At 45.4% G+C, this 20,602-nt stretch overlaps 1 protein-coding gene across 1 annotated transcript; it reads left to right on the top strand.

Annotated features, from left to right (window-relative positions):
• The first annotated feature begins 667 nt into the window (after positions 1-667).
• Positions 668-18,866, top strand: GALR1 (galanin receptor 1). The gene is made up of 3 exons (XM_055296082.2): positions 668-1,866; positions 6,800-6,865; positions 18,213-18,866. The coding sequence occupies exons 1-3, from the start codon at positions 1,201-1,203 to the stop codon at positions 18,528-18,530; spliced, it is 1,050 nt and encodes a 349-aa protein (XP_055152057.1). The 5' UTR covers positions 668-1,200; the 3' UTR covers positions 18,531-18,866.
• Positions 18,867-20,602: the final 1,736 nt, after the last annotated feature.

Here is a 20,602-nt window from a genome sequence, read left to right as displayed (position 1 = left end):
GAACAGCCTTCCCCTTCACTGTCATCCACGTCTATAGAGAAGCTCACGCAGCCTTTCCCTTTGCACTTCTCTCCTCTCTAGCAGGCCGCGGGGTGAGGGTGGGATTAGGCGGCCAATTTTACAAAACTCCAGGGAGCGTCGCCAGCCTCCATTTCCTGGGGTTATTCCCGGGACAGAGGCGTTCTCACGGACAGCCACCCTGGGGAGGCGGAGGAGGAAAGGCACTGATGGATGAGGAGGCCCGCGCACCCCTCCGCCTCCCACCCCGGCGCGCCCTGAAGCGCCCTGGAGCGCGCCCGGCTTCCCTCGCCCGCCTGGCCCGCGGCATCCGGCAGCCCCGCCTTCAGCCCGCCGGGCAGGTCCGCACTCCGCGGAGGCGAGCGCGCGCCGGTTCCAGCCGGGAGGTGGGCGGCGACCCATCCCGCTAGAATCCGTCCAGTCTCTGCTGGCGCACCGTGACTTCCAGGGGGCGCGGATTACAGCCGGATTGTTTTCGCCTCTCAGTTGCAGCAGAGAGACCCCTGGCACCCGACTCTATCTACCACCAGGAAGCCCCCCAAAAGAGCTCTCGCTCTGTGGACGACTCGGAATCCCTGGAAAAGCGGGGAGGGAGTCCGAGGCGCCAGCTCACTGGGGAGGTGGCGCTGGGTGCGCGGGAGGCGCGGAGAGCCCTCTCTGCAGGAGCCGCACAGTGCACTGCTGCGCGCTGGGCAGTGCGGGGAAGCGCCGCCGGAAGGAGCGGCTCCGAGCAACAGGTGCAGCCCGCAGCCGCTTCGGGAGCCAGGGAAAACGGCCGGCGAAGATCTGGAGCGGTAAGGCGCAGAGAAGGGTCTTTCCACCTGCGCGGCTGCAGCCGGCGGATCCCTCTTCCCGGGCTCCGTGGTCGCGCAGCGGGCGGAGGCGCCCGGCAGGGGACCCCAGTGCTCTCGAGATCACCGTCCCTTCCAGAGAAGGTCCAGCTCCGGGCTCCCGACTCCACTGTCTCTCAGAAGGTCGCGGCGCAAAGACGGTGCCACCAGGCACGGCCACCGGATCCCCGCGCCCGCTGGCTCGCGCCTCAGGGGAAGCTCAGACTCCTAAACTCGCGCTCTCCGTGCTCCGCGCCGGGACCCCCGGCCACCCCCGGCGCCTACTTTCCCGCCAGGCACCCGCCTTCCCTCCCCGCGCGCCCCACCGCTCGCCGGGGCAGTCCCGCGGGCCATGGAGCTGGCGGTCGGGAACCTCAGCGAGGGGAACGCGAGCTGGCCGGAGTCCCCCGCCCCGGAGCCCGGGCCGCTGTTCGGCATCGGCGTGGAGAACTTCGTCACGCTGGTGGTGTTCGGCCTGATCTTCGCGCTGGGCGTGCTGGGCAACAGCCTAGTGATCACGGTGCTGGCGCGCAGCAAGCCGGGCAAGCCGCGGAGCACCACCAACCTATTCATCCTCAACCTGAGCATCGCCGACCTGGCCTACCTGCTCTTCTGCATCCCCTTCCAGGCCACGGTGTACGCACTGCCCACCTGGGTGCTGGGCGCCTTCATCTGCAAGTTCATCCACTACTTCTTCACTGTGTCCATGCTGGTGAGCATCTTCACCCTGGCCGCGATGTCCGTGGACCGCTACGTGGCCATAGTGCACTCGCGGCGCTCCTCTTCCCTCAGGGTGTCCCGCAACGCGCTGCTGGGCGTGGGCTGCATCTGGGCGCTGTCCATTGCCATGGCCTCGCCCGTGGCCTACCACCAGGGCCTCTTCCACCCGCGCGCCAGCAACCAGACCTTCTGCTGGGAGCAGTGGCCCGACCCTCGCCACAAGAAGGCCTACGTGGTGTGCACCTTCGTCTTCGGCTACCTGCTGCCGCTCCTGCTCATCTGCTTCTGCTATGCCAAGGTGCACGCAGGGCGCCGGGCCGAGACGCGCGAGGGAGGGCGGAGGGCCGGTGGGGGCCCGGGGGTCTCAGTGTCCCGCGGCCCTGCCGGAGCCTTGGCGGCAGCCTGGCCCCGGTGGTCCCCACTCCTGCGGTGCTGGGGCGGATCTGTGCGGAGAGGCTTCCTGGCCGCTGCTGGAGGGTGCCATTGGCTTGCGCAAGAAAGTTTCTTGGAGTCTGAGAGATGCTGGGGAAAGTTTGCAGTTCACTTCGCATGGTCCAGTAGAATAAGTTTCTATCCCCCTCCCCTTCCTCGCCCCTGCGGCCCTTCAACGCCCCCAGGTTGCCTGGGAGGTAGGTAGGCGGGCGCTGCCGCGTCCTTCCCGGTACAGCAAACCCCGCTCTGTTCCAGCAACTCTTCAACCAGGTCAGCTGCGCGGGGAGGTTACCGCCGCGGCGCTGTGGGACCTGAGGACAGCGCGTGGTCACCAGAGCGCCGACCTTTTGCGAGGGTGACGGGTCCCCACAGCTCCCTCCCGGGCTCTCAGCTGGCCGTGGCGGTGGGGGGACTCGCGGGGCGGCCCCTCTCCCCCGGGGTGCGCAGTTTGCCCTCGCTCCGAAGGCTTTGCGCACACCGGGCTCTGTGAAGCCGCTGCTCCCGGGGACAGAGCTTCGAGTTTTATTTTATTCTGAAGCTTGGCCTTATAAACCCAAGTGGCAAAAGGGTGTTTCTTTACAGAGTCGACCGCAGGCGCCAGGAGCTTGGAATGGAATGGACTCGAGCTTTCGGCTTCCCCATTTCAATCCTTTTTAGAAAGGTCTCCTGAACAGGGTGAAGCGGTTGAGGCGGCGGATCTTCACCCTGACTGTAGCAGAGGCACCGTCCACGCGTGTGGGAGATGGTTTTTCCCTTTGTACAGCCGGGCAGAGCTCAGCACTCACATTCTTTTTCTCATTAAGTCCACAAGGGTTTGAAGACTTTATACTGATCAAAACGTCTTCAGCCTTTGACATACGTGTTTCTATCTGCGTAAACGGGAGCTTATTTTAATAATCAGGTGATGGCGATTCACAGGCTAAACCCCAATGTGCGCACCCTCCTCGCTCCAGAGCATCGCCGTTTGAAATCAGCTGTTACCAGGTTCCACCCGACGTCACTGCTGTCTCTCATTCTGTTTCAGTAAGGCTGTGACTATACGACCACAAAGAACCTGACTAGGTGGAACAACTATCACTTTTAATACTCAATTCACAAGGTATTTTTATCAACAAAAGTGTTTACTATAAGCCACCTGTTCCCCCCCCATTTCATTGATGTAGATTGTGTCTATTTTGAATAATAATATTGCTGGATATTATCTGAACGGCCTGCACAAAAGGTTAAATATAAAGAAATATAGTAGCACTTTGGGAGACCGAGGTAGGTGGATCACCTGAGGTCAGGAATTCGAGACCAGCCTGACCAACAAGGTGAAACCCCGTCTCTACTAAAAATACAAAAAATTAGCCGGGTGTGGTGGTGGGCCCCTGTAGTCCCAGCTACTCCGGAGGCTGAGACAGAAGAATTGTTTGAACCCAAGTGGCAGAGGGTGCAGTGAGCCGAAATCGTGCCACTGAACTCCAGCCTGGGTGACGACAGAGCAAGACTCAGTCTCAAAACACCACCACCACCACCACCACCACCACCACCACCACCACCACCACCACCAATATAGTAGCAGTAAGGGAGTTTGGAAAAGAACTCTAGCTTAGCTATTTGGAATACGGCTGGTTTATTAATGTGGTCTTCCGCAAATGCTAAACAAAGGCTATCTTACATAGCACAATTATCTGATATGTGCACCATCTCATTTAATTTGCACAACTCTGTGGCTTGGAGCTATTTTATTATTTACCCATATTTTATTATTTAAGGAAAAAGAGCTTTGGAAAAGAACATCTGACCCAGATTATGAAGCTGGTGAATGATTCAGGAAGGACTTTAACGCAGGGATTCCCAGTCTCCTGAGGACGGGACAGTTGGTGAGGCCTTGAGGACATTGAAGTCTGAGATTGAGATTCTTAACATAGATGGCTGTTAAGTTCCTAATTACTGTGTAGAACTGAAGCACATGCTTCCTTATTTCCCCAAAGCCTTTAGGGAGAAGAACGAAAATCTTCTTACTGGAAATGACAAAATAAGCTTTTAGGAATAAATTAGGCTACATTTCTGTCATTTGCGAGTCTGTAAAAGTCCTACAGAAGGGCAATGTTTAAAAAATAGATTTTTAAAAAAATTTTAATGAATACACGATCATTTGGATTTTTTTATATGGAAAAAGTTTGCTTCTAAGCATAACTGGAAACATATTTTGAATTCAGCATAATATTAATAACATTTGCAAGTTAGTTTCAGGGCTGTCATGGATAGGTGGAGATTTAAGTTATTTCAAGTTGATTTTCTTTGGCTCAGGCATTAGGTGTACACCATCCAGTTAAGGATTTTGCTACTTGAGTATTCGTTTCAGGATTAGCTGTTCCTCCAAACCCCAGGTCTTTTGGATAGCCTGAAAAAACACAGATGGCCAAAAGGGAACCTGACTTTATGATGCTTTAAAGAAACAAAAAAAACTTAAGACAATTGCATTCCAGAGTTGCCTTTTGCCTCCAAATTCTTACAAGTTTGTAAGGGAACAGTCGTTTGCACCAGACAGTTTCTGGGAAACTCATCGAATACATGGGCGGGAGGATGAGTCAAAGTGGTCCGCCCAGTGCCCCCTGAAGAGCCCTCTGCTCTGCTGCTATGGGGCTGTTCTTCACCAGGCTGTGCCGCTCGCTCACTTTCCTTAGAGTGAATTACTGTCCGGAATCTCCTTGGTCTACCACGAGGATAAACTCAATGGGCCCACCTGACTAAGTTACTCCGAATCCCCAGGATGCACCCAGCAGGACCTGGGTTTGGTTTGAGCTAGCACATTCCTGTGCACACTCAGAAACTTACAGACTCACCAAGAGAACCCAGTATGTTATTATCACTCTCTTCTTAAACGTCGTCATACCCTATCGTGATACCTACATTCTTCCTCCTTTGCTGACGAGACCTTCATTGGGGTGCATCATGATATATCATTCTGTGCTCATAGTATGTGCTATTGAAGAGAAACAGGGCTAATAAAAATATCCTTGTATCCTTGAGTATTTTCTCCATTGACCATTTCACAGCATTCAACATTCTTGGGTGTTTTGAAGTGGCTGAGCTGTGATCCGAATTCCTTTTTGGAAGGAACAATTGGAGCTCGGCAGCGTTATGAAGCTGGTCACATTTGGACATTTTGTTGTGATGTGTCCAGGTGTCCCTCTCTGATTTTGCTTGTGCGGCCTCTCCTGTGGTCTCTCCTGTGTCCTCAGTGACCAGTGTTGTCCTGCGGTTTCCCACTGGGAAGGCTGCCACTGAGCCACCTAGGCAGTCCAGTCCTCTTGGGCAGGGTCCTTTCCTTCCCCTTTGAAATGCTCTCATTTGCTCCTGCAAGAAACCCCTGTTCTGTCGTTGCCTTGCATTCGGGTTTTGATACTCTCACTTCGGCTGGTAGGACAGTAAACTAACACCTTGTTAATGTATTGAGTGTTTTCCCAAATGCTCCTGCGGCAAGTAAACACTTGTTTTGTTGCAGATGTTGCTGAGTCATTTCAGGAAGTGGGAAGCATTTCAGTAGGGGAGAGAATTTAAAGTCAGAAATTCACATCCCTGGGATGGCTGCTTGTTCACCTACATAGGGCCTGGGCAGCTAGTAAATATATCCTGTGGCTTCCAAGTAGGGTGTGACTAATTGCTCTGAAAGTGCCTCATCTGGCTGAATGGAGCAGGCTTTTGCAAGAAGTTCAATTCGATTACATTATTTCCATGCTACAAGGAACAAAGAACTGGTTGGAACATGGCTTCTGGTTCCTTGAGAGACTTCCCAGCAATCTACAGATGATCTAAAGCACTTAGTCACCCTGGGGCTCGATTTTCTCTAGATTTTCCCTCAGATGGGATATAGCAATGAACTTAAGTAACAGTTCTGCAGGCTTGACAGTGTTGTCTAAGACCAAATATATGTTGGAAATTCCTACATCTAAAACCCCACATTTTCATATCATTTCTCCTGAGTATTATTACACTGGCAAGAAAAGACAAAAATAGTTTCTTTAATTGAGGGAGCCAGTGTGTTTCAAGGAGATTCCCTGACAGGGACTTTAATTGTAAAACCTTGCAAAAATGTTCTGTAACTCATCAGTGATGCTGAATCCCCAATAAGTTGTCTAAAAGCACAGCACAGTGGGTAGGATTTGAATAAATAATGAAAGGAAGCCTGATGGGTGGTGATTTGCTGTAAGGAGAATTGCAGTGGAGGAAGCCCGTAAGAGGAAGAAGAAAGAATATTTTGGCACAAACGCTGGCAATATTGGGGTTGGCTACACTGAAGAAATGTCTGATGATATTATCTTCATTTACTTGCCTCCTTTCCCCATCAGATGGTGAATTTCAGAGGGGGCAAATCTCTAGTTTTTTGATGCATCCAGGATCTAACATTGTGCCCGACATGTAGTAGGAACCTGGTGTTTGTTAATATGTGGGGTCCTGGAAGAAACCAAGGCAGACAATAGACTAATAAGCATGCCTGAGTGGGTCATGGCATGGCCGTTTCTGGGCAAAACCCCAGAGCTCCATGCGCTGGGCATTCTCTGCAAACAGGTGCTATGGCTGTGCACTTGTCTGGCTGTGCATCAGCCTTCCTGGCTGCTCCTAAGTGTTAGAAAAGAATGTATTTGGCAATTCATATTCATTGTTACCTAATCACCTAATTTGAGTTTTTATTTTAATGATCTTATAAATAGTGATGTTACCATTTCAGCATGTCAATAATTGTTAATGCAACATAGGCAGTGGGTTGTGAGAGGTGAGGTGAACTGATTTCAATCGTCTGTGTCTTTCAGGTCCTTAATCATTTGCATAAAAAGTTGAAGAACATGTCAAAGAAGTCTGAAGCGTCCAAGAAAAAGGTAATGACCACAAATATATATACATATATATGTTCTTTTCAGAGCTTAGTTTATCTTTGCTTTTACTTGTCCTCACGTCCATCCAAAGCCTGTAACATTTAGGAGCCTCGGTGTGGCTGAGGAGGTTTGAGATGAGACTCCCACCGTTAGGATGGGAATGGAGGATTGGCCTTGGGAAGGGCATCGTGGATCACTCTGTGCTGCATTCAAACTTAGCTGAAGATCTGGGGAGACGAGGAAATGCGGATTCTGCTGATTCTGCCCCTCACCAGGAGGTGTGCTTGGGTTGACTGAGACAGAGTGCAGAGTGTAGAGTTGCTGACATGCATACTTAGAGGGAAAGTATAGTAATTTTGTTCTATGTTTACAATCTCTGATGTGATTCCAAAAAGCCCTGGTTTGGTTCTTGTTTAAGACAACGTTGTTATAATCCCTCCCTAAAGCCGCCAGAGCGCTGGGCCATCCTTGCCTCTTTCACCCACATGTGCTGACTCTGACTCCACAGGTAAAGACTGAAGAGTGGACGAGGCTGAAAGCAGATTCCTCCCGTTGCTAACTGACCTTCTCATCCCCCAACCCTGATTTAAACAAGCTTCTCCTGAGTAGTGTTACAGCGTCTAACTTATTGATGGTCATGACGTTCTACATTTTGAGGAAAAACTATTTCACAAATCAAAGTTAAATTAACTCTTACTCAGAAAATATCTATATAGCTTCTAATTTTAGGAAGTAGAATGAGATTATTAGGTGATATGATTAAGGAGTAGGAGGTTATAACCAGACATTTGAACCCAAAAGAGTAGTAATAACATCTTAGAATACCTTGTTTTTTCCTTATATTTATTATGGTCAATGACATACATAATTTATAGAAATTATAGTTTAGATCATATTTAATCATGTTTACTTAAAAATTCTACTTGAATAAAGGACAGCTTTTCCTGACTTTTGTTCTTTATGAACAGTAAGGTGGCCAAAAGGCCATCTGACAGTCCAGAGTCAAAACCAGTGGTAGAGAATTGGTTATAGAGCACAAACATTAAGACTTTTTTTTTTCCTGGCAGCAAAAAATTAGCTTATATTAGAAATGCAATCATACAGTTTTTAGGATAACCACCTAAGAAATACAAGGTGCAATATAAATAACAAGACCATGTTATGGCTTTATTCCATTGATCCTTTCTTACATCTGAACAATTATTATGAATATTTCATTTTAGGCATCTAGTCTAGGCCCCTCATTAGAGCAGCTGACCAAGTGCTAAGTTATATGAATGGAATAAACCCTAAAAGTTGATGCTTTCCTCCTCTGTTTTTAGTGATGTGCTGTTATGGTAGAAATTTTCCGTTTTTTTGGTATATCTATTTATTTTTCCTGTGAGTCACACTTCTTATTTCTAATAAAATAGTTCTTTAAAGACAATTAAGGATAGTTTCTGACTTCTCCTCGGACAGTTATTTTTAGAGCACCTGCTCTGTGTAGGAGCAAGCTGATCCAGGGGATTCTAAGAGGAACTGGCTCCACATGGAAGCCAACATTGTAATGGAAGAGATAAACGTGTAAGTTCCAAAGGCCTGTTCAAGGGGGCAGTGTTTGGAGCATCAGGGAAGGGAGAGATTAATTTCCCTTGGGAGGGATTGGGCTCGTCAAACTTTAACTGAGAAGACATCATTGATCTGTGATAAATGTTTGTTAATGATTCAAAGGATTTTATGCTTACTAAAAGAAATAAAACAAAACATTTATTTAACATTTGCTGAATCTTACTTGTGTCGATGGTAATTTTAGTCTCTATATTTGAAAAAGTATTGGAGAGAAATTGTGAAGGTCTCAGAGAAGAACAAAATACTTAAAAAACAGGTCTTATAAAAATGATTGGAAAAGCTTCTATTTTATTTTACAATAAAAAACCTAAAGATCAGTGATTAATTCAGTAATTACTTTAGTTATATACACATACACATATATACACAAATATTTAGATTTATGTGAGTATATAAGAATACATGGCAACTTCCCTGAAGACAGGGAATAATACATATGTGCTTACATATATACATATACTAAATATATCTATAGAAAATTATCTTTTGCTTATTCTTACCATGAGGAGGTTCTAGCATTTGAAGAAGGGATGAAGATTTTCTTTTTCATTTTCACACCCTCTGACCCTTAACAGCCACTGAACAGATGTCAGATTTTTGTTCATGTATTTAATTGCCTCTTTGTTTGCATAGAACAAATAAATGTGGTGGTGGTGGTGATGATGGTAGTGGTAGTGATGGTGGTGCTAATGGTGGTGGGTGGTAGTGGTGCTGATGATGGTGATCATTGTGGTGATGGTGGCGATTGTGGTGGTGATGGTGGTGGTGAGCATGGTGGTGATGGTGATGGTGGTGGTGGTGATGGTGGTGATGATGGTGGTGGGTAGTGATGGTGGTGATGGTGGTGGGTAGTGATGGTGGTGGTCACAGTGGTGGTGGTGATGGTGGTGGGTAGTGATGGTGGTGGTCATAGTGGTGGTGGTGGTGGTAATACTGGTGATGGTGGTGATGATGGTGGTCATGGCAGTGATGGTGATGGTGGTGGTGGCGATGGTGCCAGTGGTGGTGGTGACAGTGGTGGCAGTACTGGTGGTGGCAATAGTGATGATGATGGTGGCAATTGTGGTGGTGATGGTGGTGATGGTAATGGTGGTGTGTGTGTATCTAAGTGGTGGTGGTATGTGTGTATCTAAGAAAGAGATGGGAGAGAGGAGCAGAGGTAGGGTAAGAAGAGGGTGTGGAAGCAGAGGCATGACGAGAAGGGAGGTGGCAGAGAGAGGGGGACAGAGGCAGGAGAGGTGAGATAGGGGAAACTTGGGAAGGAAAGCAAGAATACATGGCAACTTCCCTGAAGACAGAAACTGGATTGGTCCGTTGTGGGTATTTCCCCAGGTCTCAGCACAGAAAATTGCTACTGGTGCACACATGGTCATCATTTGATAGGTAACAGAAGATGTGACAGGGATCTGGATAGTTTGCTCATTTCAGCTCTACTTGTTTCCAGCCCTTTCTCTCAATGGCTAAGTAAAGTTCCCTTTCTCTGCTCTGTATCCACTGGTCTTAGTACGTTCAGGCTGCTTTAAGAAAATACCATAGTCTGGGTGGCTCATAAACAATGGAAGTTTATTTCTTGCAGTCCTGGAGTTTGGAAGTCTGAAATCAAGCTCCTGCAGATTCAGCGTTTGGTGAGGGCTGTTTTCTGGTTAATAGATGGCCCCTTCTCTCTGTATCCTCACAGAGTGGAAGGTGAAAGGCAGCTCTCTGTGCCCTCTTTCATAAGGGGCCTGGTCCCGTTATTCATAGGGTGGGAGGTGTAAGGCAGCTCTCTGGGCCTCTTTCAAAAGGGCACTAGTCTCTGTGTCCTCATAGGGTGGGAAGCGTGAGGCAGCTCTCTGGACCCCCATTCATAAGGGCACTGATCCCATTATGAGGGCTCCCCCCACCTCATGACCTAATTACCACCAAAAAGCCCTACCTCTTAATACCATCACCTTGGTGATTAGGTTCCAATATATGAATTTTTTGGAGGGGGTGGTGACATAAACTTTGAGATGGTGCCGCTGTCCATACAGGGCTTTCCTGTTGGGAGTTATAATTATTATGGGGTGGAGAGATTGGTCTTTCATGATAAACATGCTAACAGTGATTCTCCATGTTTGGAGAAAGTGTAAAAGAAGAATAGGATTTCTACTGCAGGAATAAAGTGCTGGGATTGACCACATGCTTTGCTTAAACTCTGCTAGACATAAACAAATGTTTCTGGCTCAAAGCTGATTGTTAAAACCTTGGAAGACCTCAAAATGGGATAGACACCCATACTGGATGGTTGCTTCCTGGAGAAAATTGGATTAAAGGACCTCTTGATGTCCTATCAAGTCACTGGGTTCTTTTAATGTTTGCTTTTTTTGTTGTTTCTTTGGCTTAAAGTAATTCAGTAAGCTTTTTGGATGTCATTTATACAATTTGTGGGGTTTTTTTTTTTTTTTGTCATTCTCACCTTTTAGTTTTTTTCTCCCAGCCAAATTCCATTAGACATATTGTGAGTAAAATTCTTTGAAGAAAGAACAGACGTCTCAGATGATTTGAAAAAGAGCATCTCACAATAAGAAGAGAGACTAATATTTTTTCAGATACTTTTAGCAGAAGGAGCACAAAGAAACCGTGCTATTAAAAGACCTAAACTGAAGTGTAAGAAGAATTTGTATACAGATTTAGCACATAATTTTAAACGATGATTTTTTCTCCATCAAAAGATAATGTTGAGATTCTATACGCTAAATGACAAAGGAGGGAAGCAGTGCACACACAGGAGACATGTCTGTCTGACGGAGACGGAGGACCCTGTAAGAGAGTAGAAAGAATCACGTCATAAATAAATTTTAAAAATCAGCCTCACCCTCCACAGAGGGGAGTTCTCTATGTTACTTTCTCTGCGCTGTATCCACTGGTCTTAGTCTGTTCAGGCTGCTGTAAGAAAATACAACAGTCTGGGTGGCCCATAAACAATGGAAATGTATTTCTTGCGGTCCTGGAGTTTGGTCTAAAATCAAGCTCCTGCAGATTCAGTGTTTGGTTACTCTCTGATGTTACTTTCAGATGTTTCCATGGGAAAGACAGGAAGCGGCTTTTCCAGCCCTTTCTGAGGAAAGGAGATGCTTCAGCCTTAGGGGTTGATACCAAGCATTTTTTATTGCCTTTAAATTGAGGTGGGTAAGACAACTTTCCTTTTGTTGTGACTTCTATGTAATTCATCAGTGGTTCTCCAAACACCTTCTTGAGCTCTTTTTTAAATTTATTTTTAGAGATGGGGTCTTGCTTTGTTGCCCAGGCTGGGGTGTAGTGGTGTGATCATAGCTCACTGCAGCCTCAACTTCGCGGGTTCAAGAGATGCTCCCACCTCAGCCTCCTGCATAGCTGGGACTACAGGTGCATACTGCTGCACCCAGCTAAGTTATTTGAAAACATTTTTTAAAGGTGGGGACTCAGGATGTTGCCCAAGCTGGCCTAGAATGCCTGGCCTCAGCGATCCTCCTGCCTCAGCCTCCCAAAGTGGTTGGATTACAGGCACGAGCCACTGTATCTGGCTGAGCTTTTTAAAAAGGCGGATTCCTGGGTAACTAGTAAACTCTACCAATTGTTTTAAAGCCATAAGAGATGAGGTATAGCTATCTGAATTAAAAAAAAAAAAAAGCTTTGCACTGGGTAAGGATGGGCATACTAACCTACTTAAATCCCAGGGTTGAAATCAGTACACATACATTATCTTGCCGGATCTTTAACTTTGAGCTTGTCTATGCCAGGCATATATTGTTTCCTGAGTTTGACAGTGTGGAGCAATAATAAATCAAGAAAGATGGTTTTCCACCAGCACAGAACTTCTTGTCCCCTGTCCCATCTTCTACCAGCATCCATTGCAAGGGAACAATGAAGACAAAAATCATCTACTGTTTTCAACCATGCGCATGGGTGTATTTGCCACACTGACGTTGCTATGACGGAATTGGACTCAGCTCAAAGACAGCAGGACCAGGTGCCCAGGGCCTGTTTGCAGGGAGTTGGCTTTTAACAACCAGGAGGTCTTCAACTTCAATGGCCTGAGATGCTTGATAAACATGAAGAAAATAGTAATCCCCTGGAGACACTTAGCTGGGAGGATAGTCAGTGTTGACAGGCCTCCTATTAAACTCTTTTGGGAACAATCTGAGACAGATGATATGGTTTATGCAAATACCCATTAAGCCTTCTTTCCTGATATTTATGTTGCAAACTGTAATTCCATCTCATTTCAAAGCTGCTGGTAAACCAAGAAAAAGAACCTGATTTTTATCCATGGCTCTAAGAGCAATGGGACTAGTAAAAATTAAAAGGTAAACTTGGAATGAGTCACAGACACACAAAGTTAACAAACACTGCCAGAGAAAACACTCTGGCCTCAGCGCACACTACCATTTGCCCTGTGGATGTTGATAAGGCATGGATCTTATCAGTAAGCTGCTGGGATAGATTTCTGCTTTGTACTTAGTAAAAATGTCTAAAAGAAGCAATGAAATGCAATACCCGGAGGGTAACCATTTTGTGACGTAGAGAGACAGTCTGATTGTCTTAGAAAGAAATGATGATGTTTTATATTCTATTTGTAGGTATAATTATATCTAGATTGTTTTGATTAAATCATCTGAGAATGGCATTTCTCATCCACTAATGGATAAATGGATTGATAGCAGGCACTCCCTTAATATATGTGAGCACATTATCTGTTTGCTTTGTGTGTCATGCAATAAGTGGCTTTAATATGTAAGCTTGTACCCTGTAAAACCCGTACTCAGATTTTTATACCTGAGTTGTTTGTTGTGTTTAAATAGATGAGGCATGGTCTAGGAATCATTTCATTGGTTCATCCTATTCTTAGATGACGAAGTTGAGGCTCAGGGAGTTTATGACATTTTGCAAAGGTTGTACAACCAGCTTATGGCATGGCCAGGTGGGAACACAGACCTGCCGTCAGTCCTGGGGTCTTGTGCAATCCCTGGTGCCTCTCAATAGGGAGCTTAACTCTCATCTCCTGTCCACCTCGCTAGTAGGATTTGTCCTGGTCTTGATCTGAGATCTAGCCTTCCTTCTACTGTCTCTGCCTGGATCCTGGGCACAGCTTCCTGGCTTCCATTCCCCCTCTTTGGTAAACTTCATCTCATGTCTTACTTTGCTACCTTGTGTCAATCCTTGAAGAGCTGGCATCTCATGCGTTATAGTCTGGTTGTCATTTCTATTGCAGTGGGACTCCAGTTCATGGGAAGTGATAAGAAGGGTCCTTTTGGCTGGGTGCAGTGGCTCACACCTGTAATCCCAGCACTTTGGGAGGATGAGGTGGGCAGATCATGAGGTCAGGAGTTTGAGACTAGCCTGACCAATATGGTGAAAACCCGTCTCTACTAAAAATACAAAAATTAGCCAGCATGGTGGCGCACACCTGTAATCCCAGCTACTCAGGTAGGTGGGGCAGAAGAATCGCTTGAACCTGGGAGGTGGAGGTTGCAGCGAGCCAAGATCGTGCCACTGCACTCCAGCCTGGGTGACAGAGTGAGACTCCATCTCGAGAGAAAAAAAAAAGAGTCCTTTTGCCATGTAGGATTTCCCCTCCTAGCAGTGTGGAGCTGTGGTTCCCACTGCCCTGTGATAGTCCTGCAGGGTGTGAGGTCCATGCAGGATCGCTGTAGGAAGTCCTGTGTCCCAAGGGAAAATCGTGGTGGGACAGTGCTGTCTCAGTCATGAGTCACTTTCCCATGTCTTAGTCTTCCCTCCATGTGAAGTTATAAGAAAAATAAGGCTCTGTCTATTTTCATTCTTTTTCTCTCCTTTCTCTTCTTTCCCCCCAACTTTTCTTCTCCCTCTTATCCATTTTAGAGTATTTCTGTTTAGAAAACAGACTGGTGGCCACAGGTAAACCCTTCACCGTATCTGTATGCTGTGATGGGAAGGCCAGGGGAGTGGGTCTGCTTTCCTGCTCCATGAAACCCAGTGAGGCCTGGGAGGAGAGTAGGTATATTAGTCTGTTCTCGCACTGCTAATAAAGACATACCCAAGACTGGGTAATTTATAAAGAAAAGATGTTTAATTGACTCACAGTTCCACAGGGCTGGGGAGGCCTCAGGAAACTTACAATTGTGGTGGAAGGGAAAGCAAACACGTCCTTCTTCATATGGCGGCAGGAAGGAGAAGAATGAGAGTAAAGGGTGGGAAAAGCCCCTATAAAACCATCAGATCTCATGAGAACTCATTCGCCATCATGAGAATAGCATGAAGGTAACTGCCCTCATGATTCAGTTACCTCCTTTTGGGTTCCTGCCACCACACATGGGGATTATAGGAACTACAATTCAAGATAAGATTTGGGTGGGAACACACAGCCAAACCTTGTCTTACTGCTCCTGGCCCCTCCCAAATGTCATGTCCTGACATTTCAAAACACAATCATGCCCTTCCAGCATTCCCCCAAAATCTTAACTCATTCCAGCATTAACTCAACAGTCTGAGATCAAAGTCTCATCTGAGACAAGGCAAGTCCCTTTTGCCTATGAGCCTTTACAATCAAAAGCACATACCTACTATACTTCCTAGATACAATGCGGGTACAGGCATTGGGGAAATACGACCATTCTAAATAGGAGAAATTAGCCAAAACAAAGGGGCTATAGGCCCCATGCAAGTCTGAAATCCAGTGGAGCAGCCAAATCTTAAAACTCCAAAATGATCTCCTTGGACTCCATGTTTCACATCCAGCTCACACTGATGCAAGAGGTGGGCTCCCATGGCCTTGGGCAGCTCCTCCCCCGTGGCTTTGCAGGGTATAGCCCCCTTCCAGGCTGCCTTCATGGCTAATGTTGAGTGTCTATGGCTTTTCCAGGGGCAGGGTACAAGCTTTTGATGGATCTACCATTCTGGGGCCTGGAGGATGGTGGCCCTCTTCTCACAGATCCACTAGGTAATGCCCCAGTGGGGAGTCTGTGTGGGACTCTACCCCATATTTCCATTCTGCACTGCTCCAGCAGAGGTTCTCCATAAGGACCCCGCCCCTGCAGCAGACTTCTGCGTGGGCATCCAAGCATTTCCATACATCCTCTGAAATCTAGACGGAGGTTCCCCAACCTCAATTCTTGACTTCCGTGCACCCTCAGGCCCAACCCCATGGGTAAGCTGCCAAGGCTTGGGGCTTACACCTGCTGAAGCAATGGCCTGAGCTATATGTTGGCCCCTATTAGCCACAGCTAGGACACAGGACACCAAGCCCCAAGACTGCACAAAGAAGTAAGACCCTGGGCTTGGACATGAAACCATTTTTCCTCCTAGGCCTCTGGGTGTGTGATGGGAAAGGCTGCCATGAAGACCTCTGATGTGCCCTGGAAACATTTTCCCCATTGTCTTGGTGATTAACATTTGGCTTCTCATTACTTATGCAAATTTCTGCAGCCTGCTTGAATTTCTTCTCCAAAAATGGGTTTTTCTTTTCTATTGCATGATCAGGTTCCAAACTTTTATATGCTTTGCTTCCCTTATAAACATAAGTTCCAATTCCAAACCATCTCTCTCAAGCTCAAAGTTCCACAGATCTTTAGGGCAAGGGCAAAATGCCACCAGTCTCTTTGCTAAAGCATAGCAAGGGTGACCTTTACTGCATTCCCAAGAAGTTTCTGATCTCCATCTGAGACTACCTTAGCCTGCACTTCATTGTCCATATCACTATCACCATTTTGGTCAAAGACATTCAACAGTTTCTAGAAGTTCCAAACTTTCCCACATCTTCCTGTCTTCTCAGCCCCCCAAGACTCTAGGAAGTTTCAAACTTTCCAACATTTTCCTGTCTTCTTCTGAGCCATCCAAACTGTTCCAGCCTCTGCCTATTACCCAGTTCCAAAGTCACTTCCACATTTTTTAGTATCTTTACAGCAGTGCCCTGCTCTCTGCAGTACCAATTTACTGTATTAGTCCATTCTCACACTGCTAATGGAGACATACTCAAGACTGGGTAATTTATAAAGGAAAGAAGTTTAATTGACTCACAGTTACACAGGGATGGGGAGGCCTCAGGACACTTACAATCATAGCAGAAAGGGAAGCAAACATGTCCTTTTTCACATGGCAGCAGGAAGGAGAAGAATGAGAGCAAAGGGTCGGGGGAAACCCCTTATAAAACCATCAGATCTTGTGAGAACTCACTCGCTATCACGAGAACAGCATGAAGGTAACTGCCCCCGTGATTCCATTACCTCTCACTGGGTCCCTCCCATTATGTGTGGAGATTATGGGAATGACAATTCAAGATGAGATATGGGTGGAGTCACAGCCAAACCATATCAATGGGATTGCTGCCAGCTCACGCTCTGATGCTTCCCCTCCCCATGTCCAAGCATGCGCTAAAATATTACAGCCTGGACTATGTCTGACAGAAAGAGGTTCCTTGAGTCCTAACCTTTGGCCAAGAGGCTGAAAGGTGCGCCTCTTATGTGCTTAATGTTCCTTTTTTTCCTATGAGAAGTAAACTCGCTGGTTAAGTTATAAGAAAAATAAGGCTCTATTTTCATTCGTTTTCTCTCTCTTTCTCTTCTTTTCCCCCAACTTTTCTTCTCCCACCCATCCATTTTAGAGTATTTCTGTTTCGGTGAAATAATGCACGTGGTCCCGTCATCGGTCCGCTAGTTTCGATGGCTCTGTTGTGATCATCGAGGCACTAGAGGTTGTGTGTGGGTTTTGAGCTGCCTTGTTAGAGAACAATCCGTTTGAGGAGGGAACCAACTGATTGCTTTGTATTTTATAGTTTAAAAAATATTAGACTCCTTGTAATTAAAGCATTTTAATAAAATAGATCATTGTCATTTCTTTGAATCCAGAGACATAGAGTTTTCAATTAATTACAAACTAAGCCACCTAGCTCTTGTCTTTCAACATGTGTGGAACAGGTGAGGTTGCCCTAAGGCTTAATTCCAGTCCCATAGGTTTGTGGCCAGTCGAGGAGGCCATGGCCATGCGTACAGGCACATGCTTGTTGAGTGTAGGAGGTTGATGTCCTCTCTTGTTGAGGTCCCTAATCAGCGACGACTTCCTCCTACCATTTGTCAGTAGAAATCACAAAAGAAACACAAAGACCCTGCCTCTGATTTCTAAGTATTTCCGATTTAGGAGCAGCAAAGAAAGTTAAAATGAAAGAAAGCAAAAGGGACTAATTGGGTTCATAGAATGAAACTGAAATGAAACACATCGCTGCATCAATTAATTTGGCCTTGAATTTGCCAAAGTTTAACGAGGAGAAATAAACACCTACACAGCTGCTCATAGAGGTGACTATTTGGAGCAAAGTCCAGCGCTCCTCTGAGACGCATTGCTGGTGATACAGCTGCGGTGGGTGAGATGCTTGAACAGTTTTGCTGGTTTAAAAGTTACAGTCTCTAATCTTCGTACTTTTCTAGTTCCATGACTGGAAGCATACTTCCTATAATGCATTTCACATATATTACAAAATTATTGTTATGGAAAGTAATGACAGGTGTTGGAGAAGTTATGAACAAAAGTATTATGGGGAGTGAAGGTTAACACTTAAAGCAGATGTATCCATTTTTGATCTCCTGAAAATATACATAAAATTAGCTTAGGATGTATTTTAAAATGCTGGATTATTTTTCTGTTGTAATCAATGAATTTCCCTCCTTCTTCTTCTTCTCCCTTGCTGCCACCACCTCCTCCTCCTCCTCCTCCTCCTGCTCCTGCTCCTCCTCCTCCTCCTCTTCCTCCTCCTCCTCCTCCTCTTTTCTAGACTGCACAGACGGTTCTGGCGGTGGTCGTGGTGTTTGGAATCTCCTGGCTGCCGCACCACATCATCCATCTCTGGGCTGAGTTTGGAGTTTTCCCGCTGACGCCGGCTTCCTTCCTCTTCAGAATCACCGCCCACTGCCTGGCGTACAGCAATTCCTCCGTGAATCCTATCATATACGCATTTCTCTCTGAAAATTTCAGGAAGGCCTATAAGCAAGTGTTCAAGTGTCACATTCGCAAAGATTCACATCTGAGTGATAATAAAGAAAATAAAAGTCGAATAGACACCCCACCATCAACCAATTGTACTCATGTGTGATGAAAGATATATTAGAGGATCATTGTGGTTGAGTTTCCATATAAGTGGACCAGACACAGAAGCAAACAGAATGAGCTAGTGAGCAATGCTGCAACTTATTGTCTTAACAACAATTCCAGTCATTTTAATTAAAGCCCACCTGTGTTAAAAACTACTTTGATCCACTTAGGAAATTCCAAGGTCTAGTGAGAATTATTTTTCAATTTTATTTTAGTTCTAAATTATGTTTCAGAAACAAAAGATAATGCTGTATAGTTTTATTCCTCTTCAGAAATGAAAGCTTAGTAGAATTCCATATATATCGATTGAGAACTGGCGCATCAGTATGGTCAGGAATATTTGCAGTCTACATTGTAAAGCAAATTTGTTTAGAAAAAAAATTTGAGCTTTAGTTCCTTAAGAGAAGTAATATTGTGAACTATGTGTTTTAAAATATGATCATGGACACACAATGATGAATTTTTTGGTCATTTACGTAGACACATCTATTCAGTGGAAAGGCTTTCTGAAGTCTGTTTGCACAGGTGGCGTTTGCTTCCAATTATAGCTAGCGTACAGAGCTTTGGAAGCCTGTCATTAGAGATACAGTCGGTTTACCTCAGGAGTCAATTCAGTGTTGTGGTGGTGACCTGGGATGCAGTAGTAGGCACTGTTGATTCAAATTTATCCTGTGAAGTTAGGCTTTATAGAGTTAACAAAACAGAGTCAGAGACCACTGTCTTAACAGTGGAAGATGCAAATAAGTTTTTGAGAATAAAGCTGGATTTTGAAATTTTATATAAGTACTTGACAAAAGTTTTCATTTTGCCTTGAATGGAACCTACTAAAAAGAGACATGAAAAAAAAAATCAGCGAGGTTGATGTAGATAATAATTTCTATGGGACCAAAGACTAGACAGAATTCAGTAAGTCACATGAAGTAATGGTCATGCCTGTAGATAAAGCATATTTCATGTTTGATTTAGATGACATTCAAAAAAAATCATGGGACTGAATATACCTAGGGGTATCCTATCTTGTACAAATGCATGCTTTTTCATTAAATTTGTAATGATGTTTAATGCACATTTCCACCAAATATTATTTCCTCTAAAAATGTTAATTTGGGGTTAAAACCATCACCACATGAATTTCAAATGTAGTTTTCATGACAATTTCATATTGATATGTGTTTACAGTGAGAAAATGGCATGAAAATATTAAATTATCTTGTATCGGAAAAGTACTTTTCAGACTGTAAGACTTTGATATGTTTTAGGAGGAAACAAAAGTAAGAAGTTTTTTTTTTGTTTGTTTGTTAAAAAGGATTTGGTCAGGCACAGTGGCTCATGCCTGTAGTTTCAGCACTTTGGAAGGTCCAGCTGGGTGGAATGCTTGAGGTCAGGAGTTTGAGACCAGTGTGGGCAACATGGCAAAACTCGGTCTCTACTAAAAATATAAAAATTAGCTGGGTGTGGTGGCGCATGCCTGTAGTTTCAGCTACTCTGGAGGCTGATGTGGGGGATCACCTGAGCCCGGGAGGTCCAGGATGCAGTCAGCCAAGACTGCACCACTGCACTCCAGCCTGAATGACACAGCAAGACTCTGTCTAAAAAATATATATATATATGTATATGTGTAATGTACATCTGTGCCAAATCAGCACTCCACATGAAACATCAAATTTTAGATAAAAATACAAACTTGACACAAGCATTTGGCATGCTAACTTTTTTAGCTTGTTCACTTACTTTCACTAATCATATTTCAGTGACCAGTGTTTGCATTTGCATGTTATTAATAACTCTCTGGATAAAAGGAAAGAAAAACGTTAGAAAGATTTTGAAGTGATATATTTTTATGTTTGTTGACCAGAGAAAGAAATTGTGTTTATGTGTAAGTGAGGGTCTTAAAGAATATGTCCTTTGCATCGAATGTTTTTTGCACTTTATTCAAATATATAGGAGCAGAAAAATTTTATCCTGACGATGATACCTCCTGTGATTTGTGGAACTTGAAGTTGCTGTTGCAAACTCCAGAACAACTTCTTTGGGTGTGAATTCACAAAAGTGTGCAAAGAAGTGCCTTCTGGT

Source organism: Symphalangus syndactylus, chromosome 1, assembly GCF_028878055.3.
Source record: "Symphalangus syndactylus isolate Jambi chromosome 1, NHGRI_mSymSyn1-v2.1_pri, whole genome shotgun sequence".
NCBI classification, from domain to species: Eukaryota; Metazoa; Chordata; class Mammalia; order Primates; family Hylobatidae; genus Symphalangus; species Symphalangus syndactylus.
The sequence above is the reverse complement of the archived record's forward strand: the minus strand, read 5'-3'. Positions and strand labels throughout refer to the sequence as shown.